At 50.0% G+C, this 15,871-nt stretch overlaps 1 protein-coding gene across 1 annotated transcript; it reads right to left on the bottom strand.

The window, feature by feature from the left end:
• Positions 1 to 1,036: 1,036 nt before the first annotated feature.
• On the bottom strand, positions 1,037 to 14,932 carry LOC311371217 (nectin-2-like; the record flags this gene model as incomplete). Its single annotated transcript, XM_084489408.1, has 3 exons — positions 1,037 to 1,286; positions 3,054 to 3,163; positions 14,816 to 14,932. Coding segments are annotated over 3 exons (477 nt in total), but the record flags the coding sequence as incomplete, so codon positions are not given.
• Between the last annotated feature and the right edge of the window lie 939 nt (positions 14,933 to 15,871).

Here is a 15,871-nt window from a genome sequence, read left to right as displayed (position 1 = left end):
CATTATATGATGCTCCACGCCTACCCCCATCACACACACACCATGACGGACATGCACACCTGTAGACATACACACCTTTCCGTACGTTTGTAGTTGGGTGTTGGAATTTACTTGGGTGTACGTCCGTAGAGGTGTGTGTGTGTGGGTCTGCGGCGCGCGTGTGTGTGTGTGTGTTTGTGCGTGTGTACTCTTCCCCACCCCGAGCAAGCTATACACAATCTTCCCCTCAGTACTCTTGTGTAAGATCAGAGGCGAGCAGGGAGGACAGGGGCTGACAGTGGACATGACAAGCAGCTAGATCAATACCCTGCCTGAGGGAAGGAAAGCCAGGGGGAGAGATAAAGGAGGGAGGGCACAGGGAGGGGAGGCAGGACGTGGGGATGCAGGGGAGAGAGAGAGAGAGAGAGAGAGAGAGAGAGAGAGAGAGAGAGAGAGAGAGAGAGAGAGAGAGAGAGAGAGAGAGAGAGAGAGAGAGAGAGGAGAGAGAGAGAGAGAGGAGAGAGAGAGAGAGAGAGAGAAGAGAGAGAGAGGAGAGAGAGAGAGAGAACAGAGAGAGAGAGAGAGACAGGGAAACAGAGAGACAGAGGACAGAGGGACAGAAGAGACCCGAGACACAGAGAGAGAGGGGAGAGAGAAATGCTGAGGGAATGCTGATAGGGACGGTTGGCGGAGGAGAGGGGGAGCAGAGTGGCCCATCACCACCACTGGTGATGGGCCAAGGTTAGAGCAATGGTTATATTGCATTAACAAGAACCCAATTGATCTGACAATACCACTTATAACATCAATTAAGACCTGACCGGAGGTGCTTTTAACCCGTCAGCCATTCCAGGGGGAATGGGGGGGAAGCTAGAGCAGGCCATGTTTTACATATACTGTATATGCGCAAACACAGTTTGCCCATCCCTTGAGCTTAGACTAATGCACACACACACACACACACACACACACACACACACACACACACACACACACACACACACACACACACACACACACACACACACACACACACACACACACCCCCCCCACCTACCTAGCATGACGAGGGAGGTGGTGCCCAGCTCGTTGCCACTGGGGTAGGTGGCGAACTCGCAGATGTACTTCCCCTCGTCGCTCATCTTGACGTCGGTGATCTGGATGGACGGGTTGGGGCAGGAGGGGGGGTTGGTGACGAAGGTCACCCGGCCCTTCTGCGGCGTCTCCGGGAAGTGGGCGCCAAAGTTGGGGTGGTAGACGGCGATGTTGATACTCTCGCCATCAACAGGCTCGTAGATCCAAGTCACCTGGGGGGGGGGGGGGGGGGGGGGGGGCAGAGTTTAAGGCGGGGGGAGGGGGGGGGAGCCATCGATCTCTAGGACAAATTAAGCCATTAGCGTGTTTTCCGTTTAAGGGGGAACGGTGGAGCCCGGTCGATTCGGGAGCGATCATTCACATGATAACCAGGGGGAGATTAAAAGGATTTCTTTATGTTGGCAATCACGATATTGTCGATTAGTGAACTGAACTGAATAATTCATGAAAAAGTTTGATATGAAACCATGAAATATTAATTCCCCATTTGTGAGAGCACATCGGTTTTCTTATATTGGAATCTAAGGGATTGACGGAACTGGTTTATAGACATATTATACTTTACATAATCCTCTATCCTCTAAGCACACTGTGACAATATTATTCAAGATGTAAACAAATTACACAAATGACAACGTAATTTATGATTAGACACAACAAAGGACACGGATGGTCAGTTGCTAGGTAGATTAACTTTGTGCTGCTTAAAGTTAAATCGTGCAACAGTTAACTGCGTTTGGCAGCATCGTTTGTGAAAAAAAATGAGCCATTAAGTCTAAATGTGCCAAACCACGTGTGATTCAGTGCACGGATAAAATTATGTTAAATGCAACCACAAGTAATGAATGGCTTTTCTATTGTACATGTGTCAGTTCGACGGAAAAGAGAAGTGCTTGGAAGGCAAGAGTTTGCCTTCCCCCCCCACAAGTCCCTGGGCAAAATATATCTGGATAATTACCGCATTGACGATATTTTCAGAATACATTGTACAAAATAATAAATACAAGGCCAATTCAGAAGCCTGTGCTCTATAAGTTCATTGTGGCGTTTGATTTAGGATGGTTCTGTAGTGATTTCCTATTGGGAGAGAGGCCATTGTGGTCGGGGCTGTTCTGACAGATTGAGCTACTTTGAGTCAGCACATGGCGACGCCATTTAAGCATGAAATGTGGGTATTTTTTGCTTCCATTTTGTAAAATGTTACAAGATGGAGCAATCACCAGATCTGTGTGTCCCTGTCTGTCTGTCTGTCTGTCTGAATGTGTGAGTGTGCGCTGTGTGTGTGCTAGGGCTGTCACTTTTTATTCGAATATACATTCGAACATGATGTCTATATATGTCTATATGTCTATATTCAAATATATATAATCAAATTGGTTTTTAAAGTGTCTGTAGCGCAGTCTGTTTAGTGTGTTCTGTGACACATATTTTACAGTATGATTAGACAGTTTGGTTTTTATTTTAATGTTTTGCCATCTCATCCGTTCACAGGCGCTCTAATCAAGCGAATAATAGTATATCCCGTTACGAAAATGACAACGCACGGAGCAGCCAGCCTGAGTGGTTAAATTGCTGACCCCAAGTCATCCCCGCTGACAGCAGCTCCTCTCCATATTGATGCACAAATACCTGTGTGTGCCAGGCACGTCTGTGCGCTCCGAACGTGTGTTCTCCACCGCAGGTAACACCGTGAATAAAAAGAGAGCCGCACTTGATCCAGATCAAGTTGATAGACTGGTGTTTCTAGCAAACAACATTAAGAAATTCATTTCTGGCAGATAGGCTATAGACCTTCGTAGATATTCGAATATATTGCTTGATATTCGATATCCATTCAAATTAGATTTTTCTCAAAAGTGACAGCCCCTAGTGTGTGCACTTGCATTCATGCCCAATATGTATGCATGCCATCCTGTGCGTTTGAGTGCCTATGCGCGTGTGTGCATGCATCTGCACCTGTATGCGTGTGTGTGCCTAACCTGAGAGATCTGGATGCCGGAGGGGTCATTGAAGGCACAGCGCAGGTTCACCGTCTGGCCAGGGTAGGACAGGACCTCCGGCTCCACCTTCACCCGCTGGCCCAGCGCGCCTGCAGGACAGGGAGGAGAGGAGAGGGGTCAGAGGAGAACCAAAGCAAACCCAACCTGTCTCCACCCCCTTAACACATTTGGAAAGATGCAAAACCGTGCAGGCAGCAAATGGAACCTGGTGCAGGGAGAAGAAAATAAAACACACACACACACACACACACACACACACACACACACACACTGCATTACAGTAAAGTGATGTCATTTCTGAATACACCAGACTGTTATGGCTGTTCTGTTATTTTACATTAACATATTAGTCAATATACCCACGCTGTGATGAAATAATATTATCAAGATACTTATCAAGAATCTCAATGCGTAAACATTTGTTGAAAGCAAGTCATCCCTCAATAGACCCGATTTCAAAGGGGTTTTGATTCAAAACATTAATATTTGATCTTGTCATATCGCCCAGCCCTACAGAAACCACATTCCACAACATGACGCAATTCCTTGTTAAGAGTACACAGACAAAAGTGTGTCATGATGAGGTGCGTCACAACATATAAAGATAGATGAGGCTCCAGTGTTTGATCCTTAAGGTTTGATTGGTTTCTTAGGGAAAGGGGTGGGTGTGAAACGAGGCGGAGGTGTATTGTGATTGGGTCTCCCCGGTGATTAACGAGGTCGTGTGTGTGTGAAGGCGTCTGGGCCAACGGAGCGTAGCCGGCTTTCTGTAGAGCAAGTAGGCCAAACCTACAGAGTCTGGTATATGTCCATGACTGCGTGTGTGCGTGCGTGCGTGCGTGCGGTGTGTGCGTGCGGTGCGTGCGTGCACCAGGAAAGGGGAGAGGAAAGCCAGCACTGGAGCACATTGGTCATAAATCATTGAGATGGGCTACGCTTTCCCGTAGCCTGCCATTTGCTCTGCCGAACGCATTCCTGTGTGAAAACACCAGCGAGCATAGACTCTAAATAAATACGTTTTTTCCCTAAGTCCCAGAGTGTTATCACCTGGTGTGTTGGACAAAAAAAAAAAAACGTTGAGCATGTGAGAGGGACAGCGGTAGATTGGAGAGATAGAAGATTGATGGAAGGTGGGAGTGGGCGTAATGAAAAAAAAAAAAAAATTGGAATTACCTGTGTGAGTGAGTGTGCAATAATGAATGTCAGCAAACTGGCCCTGCTTTAACTTGGGAGTGGATTATATCTGGAGACACCCAACATTAAAACGCCCAATGCAGACTATGGGTCACACAAGATATAGAGGAACTGGCCTGGGTCTACTTGTACTCTGACTCAAACAGGACGTGGAATTGTGTGCGCACACACACACACACACACACACACACACACACACACACACACACACACACACACACACACACACACACACACACACACACACACACACACACACACACACACACACACACACACACGTCAATCGTGGCAGCAATAACCGCCCCTTCCGGCTGCTCTGGGGGGGGGGGGGGGGGTGAGGTATCAATATATAGACGGAAACATGCAAACGGTTGCAGGAGGAAACGAGGGCGGGCCGGTAAGCGAGCAATACTGTGAAAAAGAAAAGGAGAGAGAGAAAAAAAATAACCCAACACACACTTTCCTAGAATAACACCAGCTCTCTGCAGGCTGGCCCAATTCACAAGCACCAAACAACCTCCTTGTAGCCACAGAGGAACCGCCGGCCGCTGAGCAGTCCCTGGGAGCCAGCACTGAGCCTTACTTTAGCGGAGAGCGCGCACGCACACACACACACACACACACACACACACACACATTAACACCCACACACACCCAATTTGTGTTCCTCTCCTCGGCTACTGTCGCCCTGTGATCTCTGAAGTGTCCAGGGTGTTTACTGGATCCCCGCACTACAATCCTCCTCTCCCACCCCGGCTAACTGCAGATGAGCTCAGGGACTCAGGCGCCAGCCGCCTCCTCCTCCTCCGCCGCCATGCACGTGTGGCGGCGGCGGCGGGAGGGGGGGCGCGGGGGGGGAGGGGAGGGGGGGGTGTGGCGGGGGGGGGGGGGGGAGAGGAGATGCCATCCTCAGCCTTATTGGTCGTAATTGGGCACTATGGATTAAGACAAGCTCACACGCGGCACAGGTCGTTATGCACGACACGGTATCGACGCGTCCTGTCGGAGTTCCATCCCTCGTAAGATGCTGAGCCTCGCCTGTGTGGAAGCAGCACGCACAGGGGAGGGGTGTGTGTGCGTGTGTGTGGGGAGGAGCGCGACGACTGCTGTCCGTCATTCAGATGCAATAAGAGGAGAGGCAACTCGGGTCAAAGACTCGCCTAAGCCGAGATGAGAGACGGAGCGGCCTTATGAGACTACACAGCCCCGGGGAAATGAATATTAGGCACACACCGAGAAAGAAAGAAAGAAAGACACGCGCACACACAACACACACACACACACACACACACAACATGTGCACGTGCATACACACACGCTCGCGCGCCATTTGTGTGTGACGGGACCCAAAGCCCTCCAGGACTGCACAGTGTCTGCCAGAGTTCAGCCTGGCGATGAGGAGAGGAGAGGGGGGGTGCATTTGAAGTAGTAATTGTAGTATAAATATTTAGTGAGCTATGGCCATATTGAAAGGCAAGTGAGCCCAGGGAACAAAAGAGACGGGCAGCAGCCAGGGAGGTAGCAGACTCCCAAGGAGAGGAGGAGAGTCTAGGATCCGAAGTGAGCAGAGAAGAAAAGGATAAAACGTGGGGGGGGGGGAAAGACGACGCGAACAGTAGCAATGTGTCACAGCTGCTCTACTTTACGGCAGCTACACTGCCCGCAGGTGACACACACACCAGCAACGCACAAACACACACACACACACTCACACATCCCAAAGTAGCACATCAATGTAAATCAAATGTCACCGTACTGTCACCCATCGCTATGTATTTAACTCCCACACACACGCGCTCAACACACGTGCCCAACACACACACACACACACACACACTCTAACAGTTCCCTGTGATCCCCTGCCTGGTCACGCCGACATTTTCATATTCCTCAGCATTCCAGAGGGGGTGGGGATGGGGGTGTGGGTGGGTGGGGGTGGGGGGGGAGACGAATCGGAAAGGAAGGGAGGGAGGGACAGAGGAGGTGTCGCAGGAGGAGGATGACGGGATGAAAGGAGGAGAGAAAGACAGGAGGGGACAGACGACGAATGCCAAAAGAGATACAGGGAGGCGGGGGATGCGGGGGGGGGGGGGGGGGGGGGGGATGAAAGGGTGGTGAATGTGGTCTGCGCCAGGAATAGAGAATTAGAGGAAGAAGTGAAAGGGAGCCAGGGGTGCGAAGGAGAGGAGCCGCCGAGGAAAGGAGGAGAGGTAGGAAGGAGAGGTAGGGAGGAAGCCAGTGCCATCGGGAGGAGAGGAGAGGCAGAGCACCATGGAGGAGGGCTCATATACGAGACCGGGTGAGGAAACACTAGCGTCCAGAGTGAGATATAAGAAAAAAAAAAATGAGAAAACAAAATAAAGACCAAAGGACCCCCAGGAAGAAAAGTAGCTGAGGAAATGGAAGAGAAAGTGAAGTCCAAAAAAAAAAAGGGAGGGGGGGGGGGGAGGAGCACCGAGGAGGAAACAGAGCGAGGAGAGGCTGACGACCGAGGGAGGGGCGGGCGGGCGGGGTGGAGAGCCATACTGTACACCTAACCTTGAGAGGGTACCGCCATCGGAGGCTGGAGAGAGGAACAGAGCGCGATAAGGGAGAGGGAGGGAGAGAGAGAGAGCGAGAGACAGAGCATGACAGAGGGAGAGAGAGCGTATGAGAGCGAGACGGAAGCAGAGAGTGAGACAGAGCGCAGGGAGACCGAGATAAACAGAGAAATAGAACGAGAGGCACAGAGAGTGGGACCTAGGGGGAGCGGGGGGAAGAGAGAGAGAGAGAGAGAGAGAGAGAGAGAGAGAGAGAGAGAGAGAGAGAGAGAGAGAGAGAGAGAGAGAGAGAGAGAGAGAGAGAGAGAGAGAGAGAGAGAGAGAGAGAGAGAGAGAGAGAGAGAGAGGCAAAAGACCAAGCGCGAGTGAGGCCAGAATTTTAAAAAAAAATACTAATTTTCACAGCGGTCCATTAGAGCCCACCGTGGCTTATGAAAGGTGAACGGGCTCTTATCAGCTGCCGCCCGCCCGCCCGCCCGCCCCAGGGCTAATGCCATTCATGTCCTCTGCTTGATCCCCACTAGAGTGGGGGGGAAAGCACAGCATCAGGGGACAGGCGGCGTAGGCCATCACCCAAAATATCTAATGGCCTTCAGAGCTCACTGATTCTCGTCCCGTTTCTCTGGGCTGTCAGGTGGATCCGAATGTCGAGTTCTTTGCCGTCCAAGATACGAACAAATCACTTTGCCGGGTGCCAGCATTTGAGCGAGAGTGCGAGAGTGTGTGTGTGTCTGAGAGGAAATAAGTGTTTCAAATTCAGTGTGCGACTGCGCATGCGTGTGTGAGATAGCGTCGCCTACCGGCCTCCATCTTGCAGGGTTTTCTCTATAGTGCTTTACAATAATAAGCAGCCGGCACTCTATTTTGCCCGACCAGGCCACTGCGAATGTGTTCATTTGCATTATGTCCTGTTGCTGCCTGGGCCCATTGTTGTGCCTTCCCTCTGCAAACCCAGGAGAATGAGCTTTGACACAAGCAATATGGAGCGGGGGAGAGGAACCGCTCCATTTTCTGGCAGAACGTGCTACTGCCTGCATTCCGCCTCTCTCATCGAGTTGCACAAACAATGCTTCCTTCTTGGACTCTTCCCTCTTCCCCGCACACCGCCTTCAAACTTGGGTTCAGATGCAACAATCACATTGTTTTTTCCTGAGACGTAAGGCCTATTGTGGTCATTTCCTCACACCCCCCCCCCCCCCCCCACCTTCCCACTCTGCCTCCCCGGAGACATAACTCTAACAAGTGTGTGTGTGTATGAATGTATGCACGCACACACATGCCACGGTGTGTGCGTGTGTGTGTGTGTACGCAGTAGGACTCACATGTCATTTGGGTCCAACTATTGTTTGACATAATGAGTGTGGTGTGCCCACCTGCTGGTGGGTATGTGGTGCTGCCTGCAGTAGCCGTGTGACAGCGCTTCACCTCCCCTGCTGCCCCCGGCTAACACTAATGGCCATTATCAGCTAGGCACTGGAACAGAACCAACACGGAGGCAGTGGACTGCCGCTGCTCAACAGCAAATCGGCGTGGCAGCAGTTACTTTGACCTTGAGCACACATGAACGCAGCACCCCACACAGACTACACAAACTACAAAACCACCCTTATTGAAAGTGCATTTTTTTCCCAATACTTACGCCCCCCCCCCCCCCCCCGAGGGACGTGGGTGGTTTGGTATGCACGGCGCAGGGTGGAAACGCAGCTTAGCTTTGACAGGCGAGGCAGTTTGACACGCTGGGAATAAAACCGGGAAATGAAGACTGGCGACGTGGCTCGTCTTGGTATTGACCTTTTCGCGCTGTGCTCTTCATCAGCGGGGGCCAATCAATAGTGCATAGGGGAGGCTACATTTAGAAAGTAACCGTGACGCACTTCTCTGGCGTCTTACTGTTAAACCCTACACTGGATGTGGGGGGGGGGCGGGGGGCATGTACGCATGATCCAGCGCTGCTGTTGAATACAGGAGTCTACGCTAGGCTATCGATCGCCACGGATGGATAAAAGCACACGCCTCAAAGTCAAAGCGGGCCGGTCATAGGAGATTCAAAATGAGAATATATGTATGGTGTATAAAAGGCAGGGAATGACGATAGAGGGTGTTGTGTTTTGTTTTACTGGGAAGTGTAGTAGAGGAAGAGCCGGGGTTAGAATGCACGCTGCGTTGTTGCAGAGACGTTGCGTGAGGGAGACTCGAGGTGGGGATCTCACCTCTGTGATGCAACAGGAGGAGGCGGTGGGATGGGGAGGCTGGGCGGGGAGAGGCAGTGATGGAGGGGGGGGGGTGACTTGGGAACAGTCTGCTTTATTCACAGCAATACTGTGAAATGCTGCAAAAGCTAACTCAGGGAAATTGAGTTGTTGGGGGGGGGGAACGGGTGGAAGGGCTGAGGCGCATGAGAAAGGAACAGAAGTGAAGCGAGAGTAAAAGGAGAGAGGGATGCAGAGAGGGAGGGACAGAGGGAAAGACGAATAGGCTTCAAAGTGCCATCCAAAGATGAACAGCTGGAGGAGAAATATGCTCTGGGTTCTGGTGGTATCTCTGGCTGGCTGTGTGTGTGTGTGCGCGCGTGCATATGCGTGTTCACTGTTGCATATTACTTGCAGCTAGATTTTAATAGGTAGGCACTACGCTCTATTAATAGGAAATTTCAAATTGTTCCTCATTACAAAGTACATAAAAAAATAAAAGAAACACCTCATATGGCATATTATTACTGCTTAACAATTAATATACCTTTTACTGCCATCAAACAAACACTGACTGGCCACGCCAAAAACGCTGAAGACCCCCACCCCTAACGCTAAACTCAGCCCATGACCTTTGTTTTACTGTGTGGTTGGAGTGTATGCAGTATGCATGAGGCTTTCAGGAAAGAGGAAACTAGTAAAGCACAATAAATCCCAACAGGTCTGTTAACTGCAGGGTCCCTGACAGGAAATTACATACACAATAGCACAAGTATCTCTACGGACCTCTCTCGCTTTCGCTCTCCTCCTCCTCCTCCTCCTCCCCCCCCGCCTCCCCTGAGTTTCAGCTGTGTACATGCATAGCCCAAAGCTGACTAGGAATCGGGTTAAACAAGTCCTCCCAGTTTGCTTTGAAACGGGAGACACTCGTGTTTGGAGCGAGTACAAGGCCACTGAATTCTCCCCGACAGGCGAAAGATGTTTCCTCGTCGGCTAATCTTTTATCTCTCGTACCTCCTTGCCCATACAAAGTACCCGACAGCGGACTGTTAACAGCCATGAGACGTTCTTGAAAGATTTAGAGAGCCCATGCAACACATTGCCGAGAGAAAGGATGGCGTGGGTGTCTGGAGCGATCACGAGACGGCTGGAGAGGTCGTGGCAAAAGACAAAGACGTGTGCACACGTACGACGGACGCAACGGCCTTGCGGACGCAATGGCCGTTGTAACTGCCTTGTAACTGAACGTTGACAGGGACCAAGACAAAGACTCCCTATAGCAGTTACATGCGAGAGAACACACAGGGACCAAGACAAAGACTCCCTATAGCAGTTACATGCGAGAGAACACACACACACACACACACACGGTGTGCAGTAGCACTCCTCTCCGTAAGGGTGAATTATTCATTCCCTTGGCGAGAAGAAGAGCTCTATACAGCTCTCCTCCTCCTTCCATTATTAATCAACACCAACATCTACACTGCACCCAGGAGGGACGGACACACGGAGGAGACGGACAGAAGGACAGGGACACCCACACCTTTTGGAGGTGAGGGCAAGGAAACAAGCAACTTCAAAAGTGGACACGGTCCCTTGTCAGGGGTATAAAACAGGAAAACCGGAGAAAAGGACAACAAAAACCCCAACTGCAGGCCGCGAGACAAAAAGCTTGTTTAATGTCAACCCCGGGTGCAGTCTGGCGGGGCTGTGTTCAGGGCCAGTAAAGCCACACTTGTAACAGAGCCAGGTTTACTGTGGACAAAAAGGACGCCACTTTCCTAAAGCAAATAAATAACCACAGCCCAGTGCCTCCAGGCTCCAACCGCTGGCTCAGAGGATGACTGAATACCTGGCCGAGTAAGTGGCTGACTGACTGAATGCACGGCTGGACAGACACCAGCCACCCAGATCCCCGGTGGCCTCGCTTGGGGGTTTTTTTCTGCCCGGCTGCATGGCCCTCCCTCTATCTCTCCGTCGCTCTCACACTCTCCCGTCGGTATATGCCGCTTTTTATTCCGTGCCACAGAACTTTTTCTTTTTTTTGCAGCAGCATATCCATTTTTATCTCTCGGGCGTATTCGTGCCTTCACATATCCGCTTCCATCTGGATTCACAGGTCATGGCATCACTGGTCCTTGCATTGTGACTGTGCTGGCTTTTCCTCTATGGTTTACTGCTTAAGCTCCGAGGTCAGAACAGATAGAGAACGTCCGAAATGTTTGCCTGAGAAACTTCAACTCAAATGCAAAAAACAGACCAGCAGCGGGGGGAAAGGGTTTTGTTGTACCTGGGCGGTGCACGCACAATTCTTTTGTAGCAGTGGTGCCGTAAGTTGGTAACCTAGCAACGCTAGGGGGGTCCGGGGGGGACACATGCCCCCCCCCCGGAGGAAATTTTTATTTAAATAACCCTTTAAATGGTTACTTCTGGTGAGATTTTATTTGGGAAACATTTACAGATTGAGCTTCCAAATATGACATAACAACCAACAGAGTCAAGGTATCTGCTGAGACCAGATCATTGTGCAAATGTGCCTTGAAGTTCATCTTATGTTCATTTTCAGCAATTTCTTTGATATTTATCATAAGCCTTAGAAAAAATAGATGAAAAAAATTAAATGAAAAAATTATGAAAGCATAATAAATAAATAATGAAAAAATTATTATTATTATTATTTTTTTTTTGCAGTGGCGTGGACAATCCGCCGCTGCTGAATGCATATAGAGGAAACACTGCAGACCCGAGGTCAGACTATGGTTCTTCCTTCGATTTCACACCCTTCATTTGCTTTGCCAATAACCGTCCTCCCTCCCTGCCTCCCTGTGTCAGTGTGTGATACAGGGCAACTCCGTTCACCCAAGCACGCTGCAGACACACGGCGGTGTGCATTCGTGATGTTCAGCATTTCCCATTAATACCTTTGTGTGTCTGCTGTATAAGACACTTGTTAACATAATGTGATTATGAGTTCTATTTTCACCAGCCTAACAACACTTCGACGTGAGGAGTCTACCAAGGTGTCACACAGGATATTTCAGGCGAGGCGTGATCCCGCTCTAAAAATCCGAACCAAACACAACTCAAGTGAGAGGAATCCCAAAGCCATCCCTGCCTCGCAAATAAACCAAGTGAGATGTTTCGCATGCTCAACACCACCAGATATGGCTCCACCTTTATCTCACCTTGAGGGGTATAGGAGGTTGGGGGGGGGTTGGTACTTGGTAGGAGGTGATGGGAGGGTACATTGGGTCATGGTTCATTCCCGAGCTCCTCTGTTTAAGGGCTGCCAATCAAAGATCCTCTGATGAGCCCATTGGTCAACACCGCTGTCGCAGCGTGACCCGCCCCCAATCAAAAGGGTGAGGGAGCAATCCAATTCCAGGGCCACATTAAAGGATTAAAAACGCAGTACCGTGATATGACAGAGGCGGCTATTGCAGCGATCAATCTGTCAGCGCCGGGACACATGGTGGGTTATTAAATCAATGCTAGTTATATGGAGCACAGAAGGTGAGCAGCAAAACAAACATAGTCAGGGATTACCAACACCCATATATTAAAAAAAGATGCACAGCTGATGGCTATGTCACACCACACTGCTGACAGGCAGAGTGTGAGAGATTGTGTTCAACAGTGTGAAATGCAGTGTGGCCTGCAGAGATGGAAAGACTTTGAGCCTACAAGGTGTAAGAGAAAAATGTAGGAGAAGGTGATTTGCAATAAATTGCTTCAAACATTTTTCGGATGCATGCCTACAATATGTATTATTCGTTATATTTAAATATAAAACAATATCATACGTCACATTTATAAAAGCCCTTTCCGAATGACACGATTTAATTATGATTAAGGACTGAAGGATTGACCAAATATTGTAAATCTTTTGCCATCGTCTGTTTCTATGACAAAAGAAGTGTGTTTCTATGACAATAGAACCCAACTTATTCCGAGCAGCAGACTCCATAAAAATCCTCCATGACATTGCCAACCGGAAATGAAGGAGGAAGATGAGGACACACACACACACACACACGTTTAATTAATGAGAGAGTCAAGATACAGAGACACAGCCGTAACGAGAGGGAGAGAGACTGTTAAAAGAGGCGCGGGTAGGCCAATAATCACAAAGGGATAAGGAATATAAAATGGAGAAATGAGCCAATGAGAAGATAATGGTTTGGAGAGCTGACTGCTTTTGGCGCGACGATCAGTTTTCACCGCGCGTCGCTCAGCCGGCCATTGTCTTCTCTCGCAGGTTTTCCCAGCGAGCGGGCAGGGCGGGCCGCGTGGCCCCATTGTCTCCCGTCTCAAGGGGAGAGCAAGACACACACACACACACACACACACACACACACACACACACACACACACACACACACACACACACACACACACACACACAGGGTGACAGGAAAGATGAGACTGAGGGCGGGACGTGAGAGGACAAATGAAAGAAGAAGGCAGGCGTGGTTTCAAACAAACCCTACTTTATCTACAAGTAACCATACGTGCGTGTCAATGGGAGAGGTCTCTCGCCCTCCCCCTCCCTCTCAAACAAACGGTCACTATGACAACTTGCCATAGGAGAGCGGTGCATCTTCAGCTGCTGAAGGACTAAGTAATTCATAAATAACAAATACACAAAGATGAGGTTATTGACCCAGAGATGGGTCAATAACCTCATGCTCCTGGTCCTCCATTGAACCCAAATAGAAATAAAAGAGATGATAATGAGGCCCCTCCTCCCTGGGAGGGATCTGAAGACCACAGGAAAGCGACTTCCCAGACACCGGAAAACCGGAATTGGACAGACACACACACACACCTTTGCTTCCCACACACACACACACACACTGTATTTATGGAAGAGGCTAACTTGTTTACTATCTTCCCGATTAAGATAAAGTGACAGATAGGGAACTGTGGTAATAAAAAGCCGTGAGCATGTGTGTGTGTGTGTGTGTGTGTGTGTGTCGGGGTGCGAGTAGAAGCGCCGTACTGCTGGTTAATCTTGGAGGACAGGTAGGACTTTCATTATCACGGCAGACTCCCAGGTTTTTAGCGCTGCATAACGCATGACTGATCCCAGGGAACTGTTGCTATTCGCGTTGCTGAAGCCATTGCACTGCTCATGTCCTCCAGTTTCTGACACATTACTAGCCCAACAAGGAGGCAGAGGGGGATTTGTTAAAAATGTAATTAAAGCCATAATTCTCCCATTTCCAGGGTGTAATCATGACAAGCACACGCACTCTCGCGTACACGCGTGTGCGTACACACACACACACACACACACACACACACACACACACACACACACACACAGTAAACATGGTACGCGGTGCTTGGTATGCAAGAGTAAAACATTAACTTTTGTACCTCCCAGTTGTTTCACAGAGCGACGCTACAAGCACTACACCATGTAAGCAAGAGCCACCTGTAGTGCGCTCTAAAAGGTAGCGAGAGAAAAGCCTGCTTCTGAGCTAAAGTGTAAGCACGTCTAGGGTGCTGTGTGTGTGTGTGTGTGTGTGTGTGGTTGGGTGTGTGATTGGGTGGGTGCGCGCGGGTGTGCACAGCATTATATTCCTGCGATACAGGCAGGCAGGCGTTCGACAGTACGGCAGATCAAACGCGAGCGGGGTAATCACAGACGCAGGCCTAATTAGAACGCCGCTCAAAAGGGGCGCGGTGAATGAGCAATGATGAGGAGGATTCTCTCCTCCGATTTCCCGGGGCTGCCGCAGAACCCCCTCCCCCCCTCCCCCCCACCACCCCCCACCACCCCCCGCGCGAACAGCTCAGCTCAGCTCACAGGTCGCGGCGCGCACGCGGGGGGGTGAAGTGCAACCGGCGCTGGTCTCCACCGCGGGCCCCATCCGGATCTTATCGTCCACAGGCACGCTGGCGGGAGAAAAGCGCCGCTCGATAACTTATCGGCCAAGCCCACACGAAATAGTGCGCACACACAATAGTGTGCTACCAAACTCTCTCTCTCTAACACACACACACACACACACACACACACACACACACACACACACACACACACACACACACACACACACACACACACACACACACACACACACACACACACACACACGTCTATTTCTGCAATCTCAGGCACAAGCAAAGATGTGGCGGCATCCTGGAATTAGGCTGCATGTTATGTTTCTCATTAGGGATTTCTGGAGCGATTAGGTTTGCGCGTGCAAGTGATATTCCACGCTGCGGAGTGGCGTGCACGCAGGTTTCTCCCCGAGCGCAGCAAGCCGGTGTTGATTAGCACCGGATCTGCCAAGCTGATCCCCGGATTTCCACGGGATCAGAGGGACAACGGGCCCGTGCGTTCAGCAACCAATTACAGATGTGACGCTCATGCACAACGGTGCACACACACACACACAAGATAGGGATTTTCAGGACTAAAGTCATCAAGAAGGGTGTGTGTGTGTGTGTGTTGTGTGTGTGTGTGTGTGTGTGTGTTTTGTGTTGAGTGTGTGTGTGTGGACACCTGTCAGATCAGCTCATCACTCATCGGGGGATGGGTAAGGTTGAGAGAGACCAAAGGAAACAAGGCGCATACGTAATGAATGCATCCGACCACTAATGGGAGCTAACCCAATAAAAAGCCACTTGAGCATTTTCCAACTGTTCCAGTTTACCTACGGTGTCAAGCTCCAGCTCTGCGTCTATACATCAATCGCAGAGCTCCGGCACAGCCTTTCGCCGCTCCAATTATAATTAGTTTAGAGAATGTCATCCAAGGGGCCGTCAGTGAAACCTCACTTGACAAAAAAAAAAAACCAACACAACACATACACTTATCTGGAGAAGCATTGTGCGGATCATGGCAAACATTTGCCTC

Source organism: Micromesistius poutassou (genome assembly GCF_964030765.1).
Source record: "Micromesistius poutassou genome assembly, contig: SCAFFOLD_5488, whole genome shotgun sequence".
Taxonomy (NCBI): domain Eukaryota; kingdom Metazoa; phylum Chordata; class Actinopteri; order Gadiformes; family Gadidae; genus Micromesistius; species Micromesistius poutassou.
Note: the sequence above shows the minus strand (reverse complement) of the source record. Positions and strands in the feature narration are given on the sequence as shown.